Source organism: Arachis hypogaea, chromosome 6 (assembly GCF_003086295.3).
Source record: "Arachis hypogaea cultivar Tifrunner chromosome 6, arahy.Tifrunner.gnm2.J5K5, whole genome shotgun sequence".
NCBI lineage: Eukaryota > Viridiplantae > Streptophyta > Magnoliopsida > Fabales > Fabaceae > Arachis > Arachis hypogaea.
The window spans coordinates 13,057,436-13,072,494 of NC_092041.1; the positions used below are offsets into that span (position 1 = coordinate 13,057,436).

The window sequence follows — 15,059 nt, forward strand, 5'->3', positions numbered from 1 at the left end:
GTAGGATATGATAGAGCTAAAAAGATTGGACAAGAATTAACAATGGGCTTCTTTCCTTGCAGAGAATAATAAATCAAGCACATCACACTAGGTTAATCAGAATACCTTATATAAAGAATTGTTGATTCAACCAAACCAAACAAGTAACAATACACAGCTCTTCTACACAAAATGGAGAGGGAAAATATTGAATGTTACATGTCTTACTAGCCATCATGCTCTTTATCCCAACATATAAAGAAAAGGAAACTCAAAAGAAAGAAGATGATAAAAAGAAAATGGTAGAGAATAGAAAATAAAAAAGTTCCTCAACCACTTGATGATATTTCTTTAGTACAAAGTATATATATTGCAGTTCGACTGGTCCACCTCCACCTCTTGCTCTCCATGATTTAGAAACATTTTCTGTGAACGATTGATGGCCCGGATTCATCGTATTCTGCCTTTGCAATCCACATCTGCAAATGAAAAAGGAAAATTGAAATATAAAAAATATTCAGAAAGGATGACATGGAATTATGCCCCAAAAGCACAAGGAAAATATAAAACATAAAACATTCTTTATAACTCTGATTCTCTTGATGTCTAAGTATTCTGTTAGTTGTATGGTTTTCTTGAAACAAAGTCTATTGAATGATTTGCTCTATGTAACTATGGTGATGCATTATTTTTACCTGTTGGAATGTGCTAAGGGATGCCAAAATGGAGCCCCCAATCCAAACACTGTACTTCCTCTCTGGTGGTGCTACAACCTTAATTTTCATGCTACTCGGTGCCAATGCTGTAATCTCCTTGCTCATCCTGTCAGCAATGCCTGGGAACATAGTGGAACCACCACTCAAGACAATGTTACCATAGAGATCCTTCCTAATATCAACATCACACTTCATGATCGAATTATATGTGGTTTCATGGATTCCAGGAGATTCCATCCCAATCATGGATGGCTGGAAGAGAACTTCAGGGCATCGGAATCTTTCAGCTCCTATTGTGATAACCTGTCCATCTGGTAGCTCATAGCTCTTCTCAACAGCTGAGCTAGTCTTCGCAGTTTCTAGCTCTTGCTCATAATCAAGAGCAATATAAGCTAGCTTCTCCTTCATGTCTCTCACAATTTCACGCTCAGCTGATGTTGTGAAAGAGTATCCACGCTCAGTCAAGATCTTCATCAAGGCATCGGTGAGATCACGCCCTGCAAGATCCAAACGCAAGATTGCATGTGGAAGAGCATAACCTTCGTAGATAGGAACTGTGTGACTGACACCATCTCCAGAGTCCAAGACAATACCTGCATAAAACAGAACAAAACAACATCAAATCCATTTCAATGCCAACACATACCTTATTACCATTAAAGAGAAAGCTAATCCTTCAAATCACATACATCATTCAAGAAACAATCCCTTCACTCATTATAAAATAAACATAAAGTTTGAACTGACATCTTCAAACATACCTCCCTATAAGGCTATAACAAAAACTAAGACCACAACAATATACATACTCATGTTCATGTCCCATAAATTCTGTGCGGAAGTATCAAAATAACAGATTTTAAGAAGATCTAAACATGCATCATCATCATATACTGATACTAAACAGAGGAAATTCGACACTGAAGATTGATTACCGGTTGTACGGCCACTGGCATAAAGGGAGAGAACGGCCTGGATGGCAACATACATAGCAGGAGTGTTGAAGGTCTCAAACATGATTTGTGTCATCTTCTCACGATTGGCCTTTGGGTTGAGGGGTGCTTCAGTGAGCAGCACAGGGTGCTCTTCAGGAGCCACACGAAGCTCGTTGTAGAAAGTGTGATGCCAGATCTTCTCCATGTCATCCCAGTTGCTCACAATTCCGTGCTCAATTGGGTATTTGAGAGTCAAGATACCTCTCTTGGATTGAGCCTCATCACCAACATATGCATCCTTTTGTCCCATCCCAACCATCACACCCGTGTGGCGCGGACGACCAACAATGCTAGGGAACACAGCTCTTGGAGCATCATCACCAGCAAAACCAGCCTACCAACACAAATCTCAGACATCTCAAGACTACATACCAGTCACCAGATTATGCTATATACCCTTAATTGCATGTTTTGAGTAATCTTGGTAACACTATCATCTTAAGTTATACTAAATATATGAAATATTACAACAACAATAACAATAAAGCCTTTTCCCAATACATGATAATCCAGATTAACAAGACAAAATGGTAAAATTTATGATTTGAAAAAGGCTCAAGCTTGATCCATACATACCTTGACCATGCCAGTTCCATTATCACAAACAAGGGGTTGAATATCCTCAGCATCTGCCATTTTTGCTTATTGATTGCTGCAAAAAGACACCAAATTTGCAGAAAATAAGACACTATGAAAAAGATTAACCAAATTATGTCCCTGATCATGAAAACTACTATGACACTAAGTAACCAACCAGTGCATGGATTAATAATACATCAGAACAAGCGAACAAGAAAAATAAAATGAAATTATGTTTGTAATTGAAAGGGGAAAAAAGTACTAAATGAACTCACCTAGGAAGAATAAAACACAAGAATTAAAGTTAAATGGGGAATGTATGTGTTTGTGTTTGGATTGAAAACGATGAAACAAGTGTGAGAGAGAGAGAAAATAAAAAAGGCTTATGCGTGATTCTCTCACAAAGTTAAAGGGTAGTACCCGCCCTTATATATGGTTTTCAAAAAGAGGAAACGAGTCTCTGGCAAATGAAATTCGTTTGAAATGAACATCAAATTCCATGTCGCGTAATCTTGGCCGTCTGTTTCGAATATCTCATCCACGGGCCACATTTATTGTTGGAAATAGCTGGCACTTATATCCTTTTCTTAGAATGTATGTGTTTGCATGAAGTATTTAAGAGTGAATCTTATTTTTTTATAACAGTTCAAATTTTTAAATATAAAATATTGCATTTAGATATTTAATTCAAATATTCCAGCATTTTTCTCTAAATTTAAATATGAATCGTTTTATTTAAAGACTTTGCAGTCTAAATAATTTGGTCATTTTCATTTTCATTTTAATAAAAGTAAAAATAAACATAAAAAATTATCTGGTTGAATATTGTATAAGTATTTTTAATGAAAATATCTCTAAAAATTGCAAAATTAGAAATTGATATTCTCTTATGAATTTAATTTTGATGCACTGTCAGTATAATTTATACGCGTATCTAATTTCATAATGTCACATTTGTAAAAATAATTGTCTTTCGCATTGACTATATGAATAATCATCTAAAAAAAGTAAAAAACAGATGAAATTATACAAATGTATAAAATACTTTACGCATATGTGGGATAGCTTTCTGACACTGTGAGGGTGGAGAAATCTCACCGTGAGATTTGTATGAGAAGGAGAAATGAAAATTTATGCTACATGAAATCGCACATTGCGATTTGTATGATAAGGAGAAATGAGATTTTCTGCAACTGAAATCGCACCCTCCGTTTAAAGTTGGGTGTGCTACAACGGTGCAACAAATCGCATGGTGCGAGTTGTAGGGGGTGGATGTTGGTAGGAACTCGCACCCTCCGTTTTGAGTGGGGATGAAGTTTATTCCAGGAAATTGAATAGGAAATCGCATGGTGCGATTTGAGTTGTAAATATTTAGCTGTGTCATGTTAACCTAGTCGATGGGTGCGAGTTCCTTAAAATGGTCCATATAAAAGCACGCAGTAAGGAAGTAGGTCACTCGCGTCTTCTTCTTCCCCAACTTGAACGGCCGCATACTCTTCTGTTTCTTCTTTCTTATTTCCTTATTATTATCTGGTGATTCAAAATTGAACTCTACTTGCCAAATCTATGTTCTTTTCTTTTTATATGTTTGAGAGAGATGAGTGACCGAGTATTATTAAAGGTGTATTATTTTGGTCAGATTTTACTACAAACTTCGGAAGGAGTAAAATTTATATGTGAAAAACCCTTAGATGTTGTTATTCCCTTTATCATCTCATTTGAAGAGCTGAAAGGGGTGATTTCTGAAGCCATTGATTCTGAGAGAGCAAGAAAGATATCATGTATTCTATACAGATATCCCATACAGGTATTTGGTGGATTCGTCCAGTTTCAAAGCAGATATGTGACGGACGAAGCGAGCATGCAAGAGATGTTTTCAATGTATATTGAAAACCGGGCTCAGATCTCCTTCATCGAGTTGTATATTGAGTTTGAACAATCTGAGGCCGACCGAAATATTCTACGAGAAGATTATAATACTGACAGCGAAGAAGAGTTCGAAAGTAACTACCAGTTTGTTGGTCCAGATGGAGATGGAGGTGAAGATCAAGGTGAAGGAGCTACGGCGCCAGATGTAACAGAGGTGGCAAATGCACTCGCAAACGATGAGCCGTTTGAGGAGCCATCATTCATGCGAGTTTTGGATTTGGAAGCCATGCATGTTCCGGAGTTTCCGGGATATATGACTGCAGGTAGGTAAAATTTACATGAGTTTGTAAATATCATTCGCAGTTAACGGTTAAAATCCAGTGAACCGGACCGGTTAGGTTCCGGTTCATGTCGTGCGACGGTCGAACCGGCCTTTATGGTCTAATTTTTACATGACTTGCTGGTGTTTTTGTTTTAATTAGAGTGACATAATAAGGTGTTGTCAGATTTGTAATATATGTCTCTTTATTTGATTTTTCCTATGCTGGTTGTCAAATGCAGAGATTCCTATTGTCGCAGATGGTGAGTTTGCCGTTGGTATGGAGTTCGGTTCGAGGGAAGCTGTTATTAAGGCGATAAAAGAGTATACCATACGACGAAGTGTAGACTACCGGGTGTATGAGTCTGAGCCGTTGACATTTTATGCCAAGTGTACGCAGTACGGATCAGGGTGTGATTGGCTTATCAGGGTTAGCATGATCAGCAGGAAGTACTGTTGGGTTATAAGGAGGTATAATGGTAGTCACACATGTACCCGAGCCATGATTTCACAGGACCATTCGAAGCTGGATTCTCTCACAATTGCAGAAGCGATAAAGCCATTGGTTGAGGCGGACCCGTCCTTAAAGGTAAAGTCGGTTATAGCAGAAGTGCAATCGAAGTTTAAGTACACCATTAGTTATCGGAAAGCATGGCTGGCTAAGCAAAGGGCAGTAGAAAAAATATTTGGAGGTTGGGAAGCATCGTATGAAGCGTTGCCTATATGGTTTGAGGCCATGTGTCATAGGGAGCCGTCAGCTGTTGTCCATTTTGAGACTATGCCTGCTTATCAAGGGGATGAATTGGTGGGTGATATTCGAGTACTGCACCGAGTATTCTGGAGTTATTACCCCTGTATTAGGGCATTCAGACACTGTAAACCAGTTGTCCAGGTGGATGGGACTCACTTGTATGGAAAGTATAAGGGTTGTCTGCTAGTGGTAGTTTCACAAGATGGGAACAACAATATTGTCCCAATTGCGTTTGCTGTTGTGGAGGGAGAGACTTCTGATGCATGGCACTTTTTCCTAAGTAACCTTCGTCAACATGTTGTCACTCGGGATGGTATTGGTCTAATATCCGACCGACACGAATCCATCAATGCAGCTGTGGAGCGCAGTAATGGAGCTTGGTCACCTCCTAGAGCTTTTCATATGTTTTGCATCAGGCATATTGAGTCAAACTTTCTGCGGAAATTCAAGGCACCGTACCTCCAAAAATTGGTCGTCAACATTGGTAACCATTTACTAAATTTAGTTATGTTATTAATAGATTCCACCATCACGCGATTTCTTTCGACAGCTAATTTTTTTTTTGCATGACGTTTTTATTTTGCTTTTATGTTAAATTAGTAACTATTTTTAACTTATAATAATTTGGTAAGTAATTAATATGTATTATATTAATATCTACTACAAGTATTTATTAATATGTATTATTTATTAATATCGACTACTTAACAACACCAAATATTATATATGCTCGAAAAATAAAGTTGCTATTTTTATTCATCTCTTTAATGGAGAACCATCAACCATGTGTTAAAGTATTAATGGAATCTAATTGAATAAGTAGAAAACCTAGTTGGAATCTCAGTAGCAGTTTGGATCAGAGAATGTGTATGTTCTATTTCACTTAAAGCTTTTAAAGATTGTTATGTTTATTTCTTATATGTATTTTTTAATTACTATATCCACGTATGTGTTGTGCATTCCATGAACCGACTTTAAACAAAAATTCCACTTAACTAATAAAAAATAAAAAATCGGATAAAAAAATTATTGAAGAAGGTAAGCTCGTCAACAAAACAAAATTATTATTAGCAAGATTAATTATGGTAGCATTATTAAAATTTAATTTACTTACTGAATTCAATAACTATATATACATATTCTTTCTAGATAGAGCCTATATAATAAATTATATTTTCCATATAAAAAAGAAGTGACTCCAGTAATTCTATTTAACACCTGTAGCATGTAGACACATGAAATATATTTCATAATAAATTCATGGATACTCTAAAGGTACAATAGATATCTTAGCAGCCTCCAAGTCAGTAGTACCTAATGTCCAAAACAAGTTCAAATCTGGCTAAACAAAATCGAAATGCTTAAAACTTAAATAAATAAATTAGTACCTAATGTCCAAAACATATAAATTATTCTAAACATAGTCGACATGCTTAAAACTTAAATAAATACATTAGTACCTAATGTCCAAAACATACAATACACCACAACTACTTTCTAATTGACCACTTTACATCGTTCACCAATTTCTTGCATTTCTTGGCCGCCTTTTTGAAAACAGATGGAGTGTATCGATTAGCGCTACGACGTGGGGGATCAATCCTAAGGTTGTAACCTTTGGCTTGGTCATCCGGAGTGCGGGCCTGACCTGTTCACAATAATATATAAACAATTAAATATAGTACAGTAGGTTCTCAAGTCAACAAAGATACCACATATTATCCAAGAATACACAAACAAATATACCATTTATGACCACACAATAAATAACTACCCTATCATGTAAAGCAAAATACAAAATATGAATACCATCATTACGGGACTCTTCGTCCTCATCGAACTCCTCTATTTCATCGTCCTCATCATCATCTTCGGCATCCGGGTTGTCCGCTATATACGCATCGGTCTCCTGCTGGAGTGTGTTATCATTTTCCTCAATGAGTCCCATGGAAACAACGTACGGATTTTGGCTATTAAAAACTCCGCGTCCACCGTCACTCCTACTAGAGTCAACAGATACAAATCCTCCAGATGCAACCGATGAAGTATGGCCTGGATACCTCGCATCCAACGAATGCCTCCCTGGCATTAACTCATTTTGATGGCCAAATTGAGACTGTCCTCCTTCTCCAGCCATAAGCCCAAGCAACTGGCTAAAAGAACCGCCTTCGCCTGGATCAAACTGTGACATACCCCAATGTTGTTGATGATGCGTAAATGATGGGTTGAAGTGTGACTGCGGTACATACTGGCCTGAGAACTGAGGTTGTTCTTGTGGAAGCGGATTCGTAGGTGGTACCTCAGGCGAATGTGGCTCCTGTTCATCATTGTCATCATCCATATCCTGACTACCCTCATCCATATCATGATTACCACCATCCAAATCCTGATTACCTTCATCATCCTCTTCACCCACAAGATTTGACAAACACAAGCGGTTCCCATATTCTCCTCGGTACCAATGCATATAAGTTTCCAACTGAGGCTGTGAAGGAATGGGAAGCTCGGAAAGAACGTGATGATACCTGTTGGTCCAATGCATCACCCACATGTAATGAGTAGGTGCCGTGGCCCAGTTAAAATTCTTAGGACCAGTGAGGACTTCTCCATGCGCCTTATCTAGATTCCGCACCTCCTCAGGCACTCCCTGAACGAGTCTGAATTGTCGCCTATACCTATCGGTAGCATGCCACTCAATACATTCAAATGATACCAAAGGCACTGTAGCGCTCCACACAACCGAGTGCATATAGATTTCAGCAGGAATTATGTTAGGATCCACGCGATCCACAGCATACGCAACCCAGACAAACTGAAAAAAAAATAAAGGAAATTCATGACTACGCCCGACATAACAGTCATCATCATCTTTGGTTCATAAGATTTACACAGGCCCTAAATAGGAAAGTAATACTACTTTAATAAATACTCACCTCGCCTTCCTGAAGTTCATCAAAGGCCTTCCTAAAGTCAGCTAGCTTCATATATCTATATCGTCGGTCACCCCGCTCCCAGTTCCGCCACCTTATACGATACATTTAATGTTGATAATTGAGTTATAAATATAAATAAAGTGGTACATTTAAAAATTATATTACCTGTTTGCTAGCGGGAAACTGCGGGGCTCCCTAGGAACCGGCGATAGATATGGGAGCCGCATCCAAGCCCAACCGAGAAGAAGTGTTAGTGGGCCATCTATGCCTTTACAGTCAACTCGAGATGCCCGGCATAATGCCCTATAGAGGTGTGCTAGGCATGCAGATCCCCAACTGTATTGTATAATACTACCAAATTCACGTAGCAATGGAAGAAACTTCCAGTGCACACCTGCTGCACCTGATTTATCCCCAAACAAGATCGTCCCGATAAGCAACATAATGTGGCATTTGACATACCTCTGTATACCAACTTCATCAGTCAAGGGTAAATTTTCTTTAAGGTCCCGAAGCCAACTCAATTTAATGCAACTGCCTCTACACTCCGACTTACGCGGTGCAACTCCGAATTGATGCAAACACTCAGCCTCCAACGCTTCGAAACTACTCAATGTCATCCCTGTAACTGGAAGTCCGTCCGTTGGAAGACCAAGTATTAGAGCAACGTCTTCAAGAGTGACGGCACATTCACCAATGGGAAGGTGAAACGTATGTGTGTCGGGGTGCCACCTCTCGATTAAAGCATTCACCAATGCCTTTTGACATTGGACTACCCCAATCTGTGATGCATGGTAAAAGCCAGTAAGTCGTAGCTGCTCCTCTACCCTATCATTGTACCGATCCGGAGGAACAGGATGCTCACATGTCAACATTCTTAACTTCTGCAAAGTTCATAACAAAGTATTACTCAACTTCTTAACACTTACTAGGTTACTACTAAAATAAAAATATTTTATACCACAACAACTATTGATAATAATGATAACTAATACATAAATACCTAATCAAATCTCTCCACAGTAACACATTTATCTTGAATAATATGTAATAATACCCACTAACCACCTACTACTGCATATACCATTAGTTAACTAAAGATATTTCACTGAATTATAAAAAACATTTATAACAATTACTTTATGCCTAAATTCTTTTTGGAACATCATTCATACTAATTAATTAATAGTTTCCCAAACTAAGACTAACTCACAACAACAAGAACATTTACCTTCATTCATTACAATATACCTACTTAATAATTTAAATAGAATTATAAAAATTAAATTAAACCTATTTTCAAAATTAAATTAAACCGTTGGGGCTCCAATTTTTTTTTTAATTTCCTTATATTTATATTTAAACATAAACATAACTATAAAAATTAAATTAAACCTATTCTCAATATTAGTTACAATTATAACCGTTGGGGGTCCAATTTTTTTAATTTCCTTATATTTATATTTAAACATAAACATAACTATAATAATAATACAAAACATTCAAAATTCACATTCTAAAATTTCCGTGCTCTCTATAAAAAACGTCCCAAACTTACTAAATAATAACAATAATTTCACTAACAATAATACTTATATTCTAAAAATTAATTCCAAAAATTCTATAAATCTTAAAAAATACATATAAATCCTAAAAAATAGTAATAATCATTCTATCCTATGGATATTTCTAATTTGCACTTCTAATAACAACAATCATAACAAATAAATATTTTACATTAATACTTTTAAATAAAAAAATTTAAAAACCTTAAAAAAAAACTTACATAATCAGAGTGACTGAGATAATGCATGATATGAAGCTCAGGTCGATCAACATCTCTAGTTTTATTTTTTTTGGGCATTCTTTCATGTATTGAAACATGCAGAAATGAGAGGAGGAAGATGAATAACAATGGGGGCTTCAGGTTTGAAAACGAAAGCTGGGAGAGTGATGTCTCGGAGGGTGAGAGAAGTTAATGCATGAGTGAGGGAGCTGTTATAAGGGCACCGAATTGGGGTGGCTCCTGCTACGCGACACGTGTCTTCGGTGGTGGCAATCGCACGGTCAGATTTGCTGGACGGAACTCGCACGGTGAGATTTGCTTAGTGGAACTCGCACGGTGCGAGTTGGGTGGTCACTGACACCACACTCTCGTCATTCCCCTCCCTCCCCCATAACGGCGTCTGTTAGAAGTTCCGGTACCATATTGAAATTAAAAAGCCTTAAAATTGTTCCAAAGGAAAACAAGGTATTTTCATTTTCGTTTATGTCATGAACAGTGTGTTGATTCTCTCATGGAATTCGTAACTATTATTGGGTTAATATTTCTCACATATTTACAACTGCATTTATTTTATGTCTGATATTTATTAAATTAATACATTTCATAAAATATATTTTATTCTTTTAAATTAACACTAAAACTACATTTTAGAAATAGACTAATTAAATATATTTTTATTTTTTTTACGCTTAAAATTTTTTTTAACAAATTAATCATATTTCTTAAAATATAAAAATAACTGTTTTAAGAAAAGACAAAAGATAAAAATATTTTCACAAATTAATCGGTTCTAGTTTGCCTATATGGCTGTATATTCCATATTCCATAATTTCTTTCTTTGCTTTTTTGGTACATTGAATGTATATGAATTTAAAGCAAGTTTTCATTATTTAACATATGAGGAAACGAAAACGAATCCATGAATAACTAATTTCTTATTACATTATTGGAAGGATGAAGACAATGTCTTTAATTAGGAGTGTCTCTATATGGTCTATAGTTTTATTAAATTGAATACATATAAAAGGCATTGATATTCTCAACATTTCAAGAGATAGCACCAAACACTTTTACTAAGAAATTCAGTATAATCCAAATCAGATTATACAAATTCTTACATTAGAAAAAATTAAATGTTCATTCCTTTCTTTTCTTTTTTACATATATACCATCCTGTCACAATTTATTCATTACATTCAAGTAACACAAATATATATGGGAAAAAGAAAAAGAAAAAAGGAAAAGAAAAAGCAAAAGCCCCAGTACCAGCCCACAAATATAAACATAAAACATTATAGTATTATACAGTAAAGTGAGCTGGACATAATGATCATATGATGAAAAAGTTACAAATGGGCTCAAGTTTTTTTCGGAATTTATATATAAAAATAATAATTAAAAATTATTAAATGGTCTATTATATTTAATAGAATTATTTAATATAGCATACGTCTATATTGTATTTATTATTTTTATATAAAAATAATTTTACGTGACTAGTAATTTAAATAATTTTTTCATGTAATTTTTGAAATGAACTTTACAGCGGTGAATGGTGATGAACGGAGTGGGAGTAATGATACATGGGACGGTGCAAAAAGCGATAGAAGTGGGCCCAACAACTCTGTTTGCAACTGTCCATAGATCACGTCGGGTGTGTTTGCTTGTGTGATATCGCATCCACTCAACGCTTTGGTGTACCCCGTCGCTACGATTGGATCCTTCCATTGACTGATTGAATCTGATGGTTGTTACAAGTTCCCGCGGCGATAAGTGAAGACGTGCAGTGTATAACGCCAACTAGACAGACAACGTGGTATCCCGTTTCGGACAATCCTCGATCACCGTTGACAACTTTTTCTGATTTTACTTTCTACCTTTTTATTTTATTTTCGAAGGTATTTCTATTTGAGTAATAATTTAGAGAAACTGCGTTTGGGAGGGAGAGGAAAGCTGAGAGACTCAGTTCGGGAGACGGAAATTGAGAGGCAGAATTAAATTAAATTTTTATATTATATTTAGTATGAATATATTAGATTAAGTTATGTTTTAGTATTATGTTTAAAAATTTAATTTTTATATACTGATAATTATATAATTATATTTATTTTTTTAATGATTATTTATGCAATAAATTATTTTTTACTGACACTGCATTAATTTAATTAATTCGAAACCTCAAGACTACGGCGACCATCCAACTCATGAAAGGGTAGTCAGCGTGGTCCAAAACCACACAACACGAAGCCAACCAAAGCGATACTCACGGGGAAACAATTGTCGATCTAATGAAAGTAGGCCATTCGTCGGCTTAGGCAAAGACACAAACCGAATAATCTAAGAGTTGCGGGTGTAGTTCTTAGAATATAGAGTCGCCATCAACGAACGTTACCAGCTATAACACACCAACAAAGTGATTTTTCAAACTACCTCCCGTAGAGAATAAAGATCAAGAACCCCAGACTACGATCACAGAAGAAATAAGAACCGTAACAGATCTTGAGAACTCGACCCCGTCGAGATAACCGCGGCCAGAAAAATTCCATACGGCCCACCAAAAAGACCCAAACCATTTTTACATGATAATTAATTAATAACTATTAGATGGTAATTTAATCAGATTTGTTAGATCATTTAATAATTTTTTACTATCAAATTCACATAAAAACAATTATATATAAATTTTTACTTATATTCAAAATATAAACTTAACAAAAGTTTATTTTTAGTGACTTTGTACTAAAATTGTTTGGTAGACTAGTATAATATTTATTCAAATTAATTGTTGTAATGATAATTTCTTTGCATTACTTTATTATTTATACCATATATTAAAATTAAACTCTTTATATATTTAAAATAAGTTGATTTTACTATTATCCAAAATGATTATATAAAAATTATTTTTTGCTAATCTAAACCAAATGCATATCACTCTTCAAAGGCAATACATTGAAGTTTTGCTGGTTAATATCCTAAAAACGAGTTAAATCTCAAAGTATTGAACTTGCACTCGAATCTCAAAGTAATCCTTGAACTTAATAATTACTCAAATTCGTCCTTAAAATTATCCTCCAGCATTCATGTTAGTCTCTAAAGTAATTTTCGTACATCATTGCCATTAAAAAAGACTGAAACGACGTCGTTTTGTATTTATTAAAAAAAGAATAAACTACCATTTGTACCCACGAAAGTTGAAAACGCTGACATATCTACCCATAGAAAAAAGAAATTACCATTTATACCCATAAAAAATTATTTTTACAGGCAAAATTATCCAAACACTAAAAAATTACCTAAAATCCCTAAATTACCCTCATCTTCACCACCACACCACCTCCTTTACCCAATCACCTTTCTAACCCTAACCCTCTTCACCCAGCCACCACCCCTCTTTCTCTTTCTAATCTCCAATCCCACATTGATGAGATATCCTACTAGGACTATCTTCAGCTCTAACAAGTTCACCGTTAACGCCGCCGTTTACAGACTGGTTTGGAAGTCTTTGCAGCGGAACGTGATTCAGAACATGCTGAGCTCCACCAGGCTGAGGGAGTTCCGTACTGGGAGGGACAAGGCCATGGAGAAGCTCATCAATCGCCTCAGAACTGAAGCAGAGAACAACAATGGCGTTGTCTTCGTCCATAAAGACGCGAGGTTCGCGACGTTCTGTATCCTCGTTGCAATGTGTTTTGGCCTCAACATGGAAGAACACAAGGTGGAGAAAATAGATCAAGTGATGAAGAACGTTCTCATAACTCTAAATCCAAGACTCGATGATTAACTTCCGATCCTGAGTCATTTCTTCTCGAAACAGAGGAAAAGAGTGTTACAAGTTCGAAAGGAACAGGTGGATTTCATTGTACCGTTGATTGAACAGAGAAGAAAAGCTATAGAGAATTCAGGCTCCGACGAAATCGCAACAACGTTCTCATACCTTGACACACTGTTCGATATGAAGGTTGAAGGGAGAAAATCTGGTCCTTTAAATGATGAATTGGTTTTCCTCTGCTCAAAGTTCCTGAACGGGGAAACGGACACGACGGCGATGGCGGTGGAATGGGGGATAGCGCAGCTGATTGTGAATCCGGAAGTCCAAGAAAAGCTTTAAAGAGAGATAAAGGAACGTGTTGGGTGGTGGGATTTGAGATTAGAAAGAGAAAAATGGGTGGTGGATGGGTGAAGAGGGTTAGGGTTAGAAAAGAGGGGTGGTGGCTGGGTGAAGAGGGTTAGGGTTAGAAAGGTGATTGGGTGAAGGAGGTGGTGTGGTGGTGAAGATGAGGGTAATTTAGGGATTTTAGGTAATTTTTTAGTGTTTGGATAATTTTGCCCGTAAAAATAATTTTTTATGGATATAAATGGTAATTTCTTTTTTATATGGGTAGATATGTCAGCGTTTTCAACTTTCGTGGATACAGATGGTAGTTTACTAAGAAAAGAAAAACACGCTCTTGACCTATCCCCTCTCCTCTATCATCTCTACTGCTATTGATTTTGCTCTCTTTACTCCCACCCGTCTCAACTTCGGACTCACTGCTCTTACGGCGGCCGCCACCACCACCACCACAATCATCTTTTCCATTGCCTCCATCGACGGCGAGCTCAACTTGGTCACATCCAAGGCACCGCGCGAGCCTACAAGAGAAGAGGAGCTCGACAATGGCGTCATGGCGAAGCTTGAATTTCTTGGGGCAATCGGAAGCGGCCACCATGATGGCGTTGTCAATGATGCTAAATATATATGTCGGAATTCGCCTTCCTAAAGTAACTCCTCCAGTGATCATGTGACGCTGTTGAGTTCATCATCGTCACGAAGATCGATATTGGATCCAAGGATTTAAAAATACCTCAATCAACAAACCACTAAATAGAGTCTTAAAATTGAGATTGTGATGATGCCATTAATATGCAGGATCGGAAGAATTAGAAGGTATTAGATGGATTTTGAATTGAGGTCGTCGAATTATTATTATTATTAATGTTTTTTTTTAAATGAATCTTCTCAAAGTGATGACTCCAGCCAATTCTCCTTGCTTATTTACTGCATAAATCTTGTGAATAGACTGAAAAGAAAGTGTATGGATTACATTGCATGTTATAGGCCGTGCAATTTTTCCAGTTTTTTGGGTTGC

The 15,059-nt window shown here is 36.4% G+C and overlaps 3 protein-coding genes and 1 pseudogene across 3 annotated transcripts; 2 read left to right on the forward strand and 2 right to left on the reverse strand.

Annotated features, from left to right (window-relative positions):
• Positions 1–88: 88 nt before the first annotated feature.
• On the reverse strand, positions 89–2,854 carry LOC112696118 (actin-3). The gene is made up of 5 exons (XM_025748722.3): positions 2,545–2,854; positions 2,267–2,342; positions 1,631–2,024; positions 675–1,288; positions 89–458 (listed from the first exon to the last, which is right to left on the reverse strand). Exons 2-5 carry the CDS (start codon positions 2,324–2,326, stop codon positions 393–395), a joined length of 1,134 nt encoding a protein of 377 aa, XP_025604507.1. The 5' UTR covers positions 2,327–2,342; positions 2,545–2,854; the 3' UTR covers positions 89–392.
• Positions 2,855–4,130: 1,276 nt separating this feature from the next.
• On the forward strand, positions 4,131–6,554 carry LOC112696119 (uncharacterized). The gene is made up of 5 exons (XM_072198095.1): positions 4,131–4,320; positions 4,700–4,887; positions 4,972–5,084; positions 5,205–5,692; positions 6,484–6,554. Exons 1-5 carry the CDS (start codon positions 4,131–4,133, stop codon positions 6,552–6,554), a joined length of 1,050 nt encoding a protein of 349 aa, XP_072054196.1.
• A 144-nt stretch (positions 6,555–6,698) lies between these two features.
• On the reverse strand, positions 6,699–9,024 carry LOC112805334 (protein MAIN-LIKE 1-like). The gene is made up of 4 exons (XM_029287454.2): positions 8,307–9,024; positions 8,142–8,232; positions 7,018–8,020; positions 6,699–6,856 (listed from the first exon to the last, which is right to left on the reverse strand). The coding sequence occupies exons 1-4, from the start codon at positions 9,014–9,016 to the stop codon at positions 6,699–6,701; spliced, it is 1,962 nt and encodes a 653-aa protein (XP_029143287.2). The 5' UTR covers positions 9,017–9,024.
• A 4,327-nt stretch (positions 9,025–13,351) lies between these two features.
• On the forward strand, positions 13,352–14,110 carry LOC112698096 (cytochrome P450 77A3-like; annotated as a pseudogene).
• The last annotated feature ends 949 nt before the right edge of the window (positions 14,111–15,059 follow it).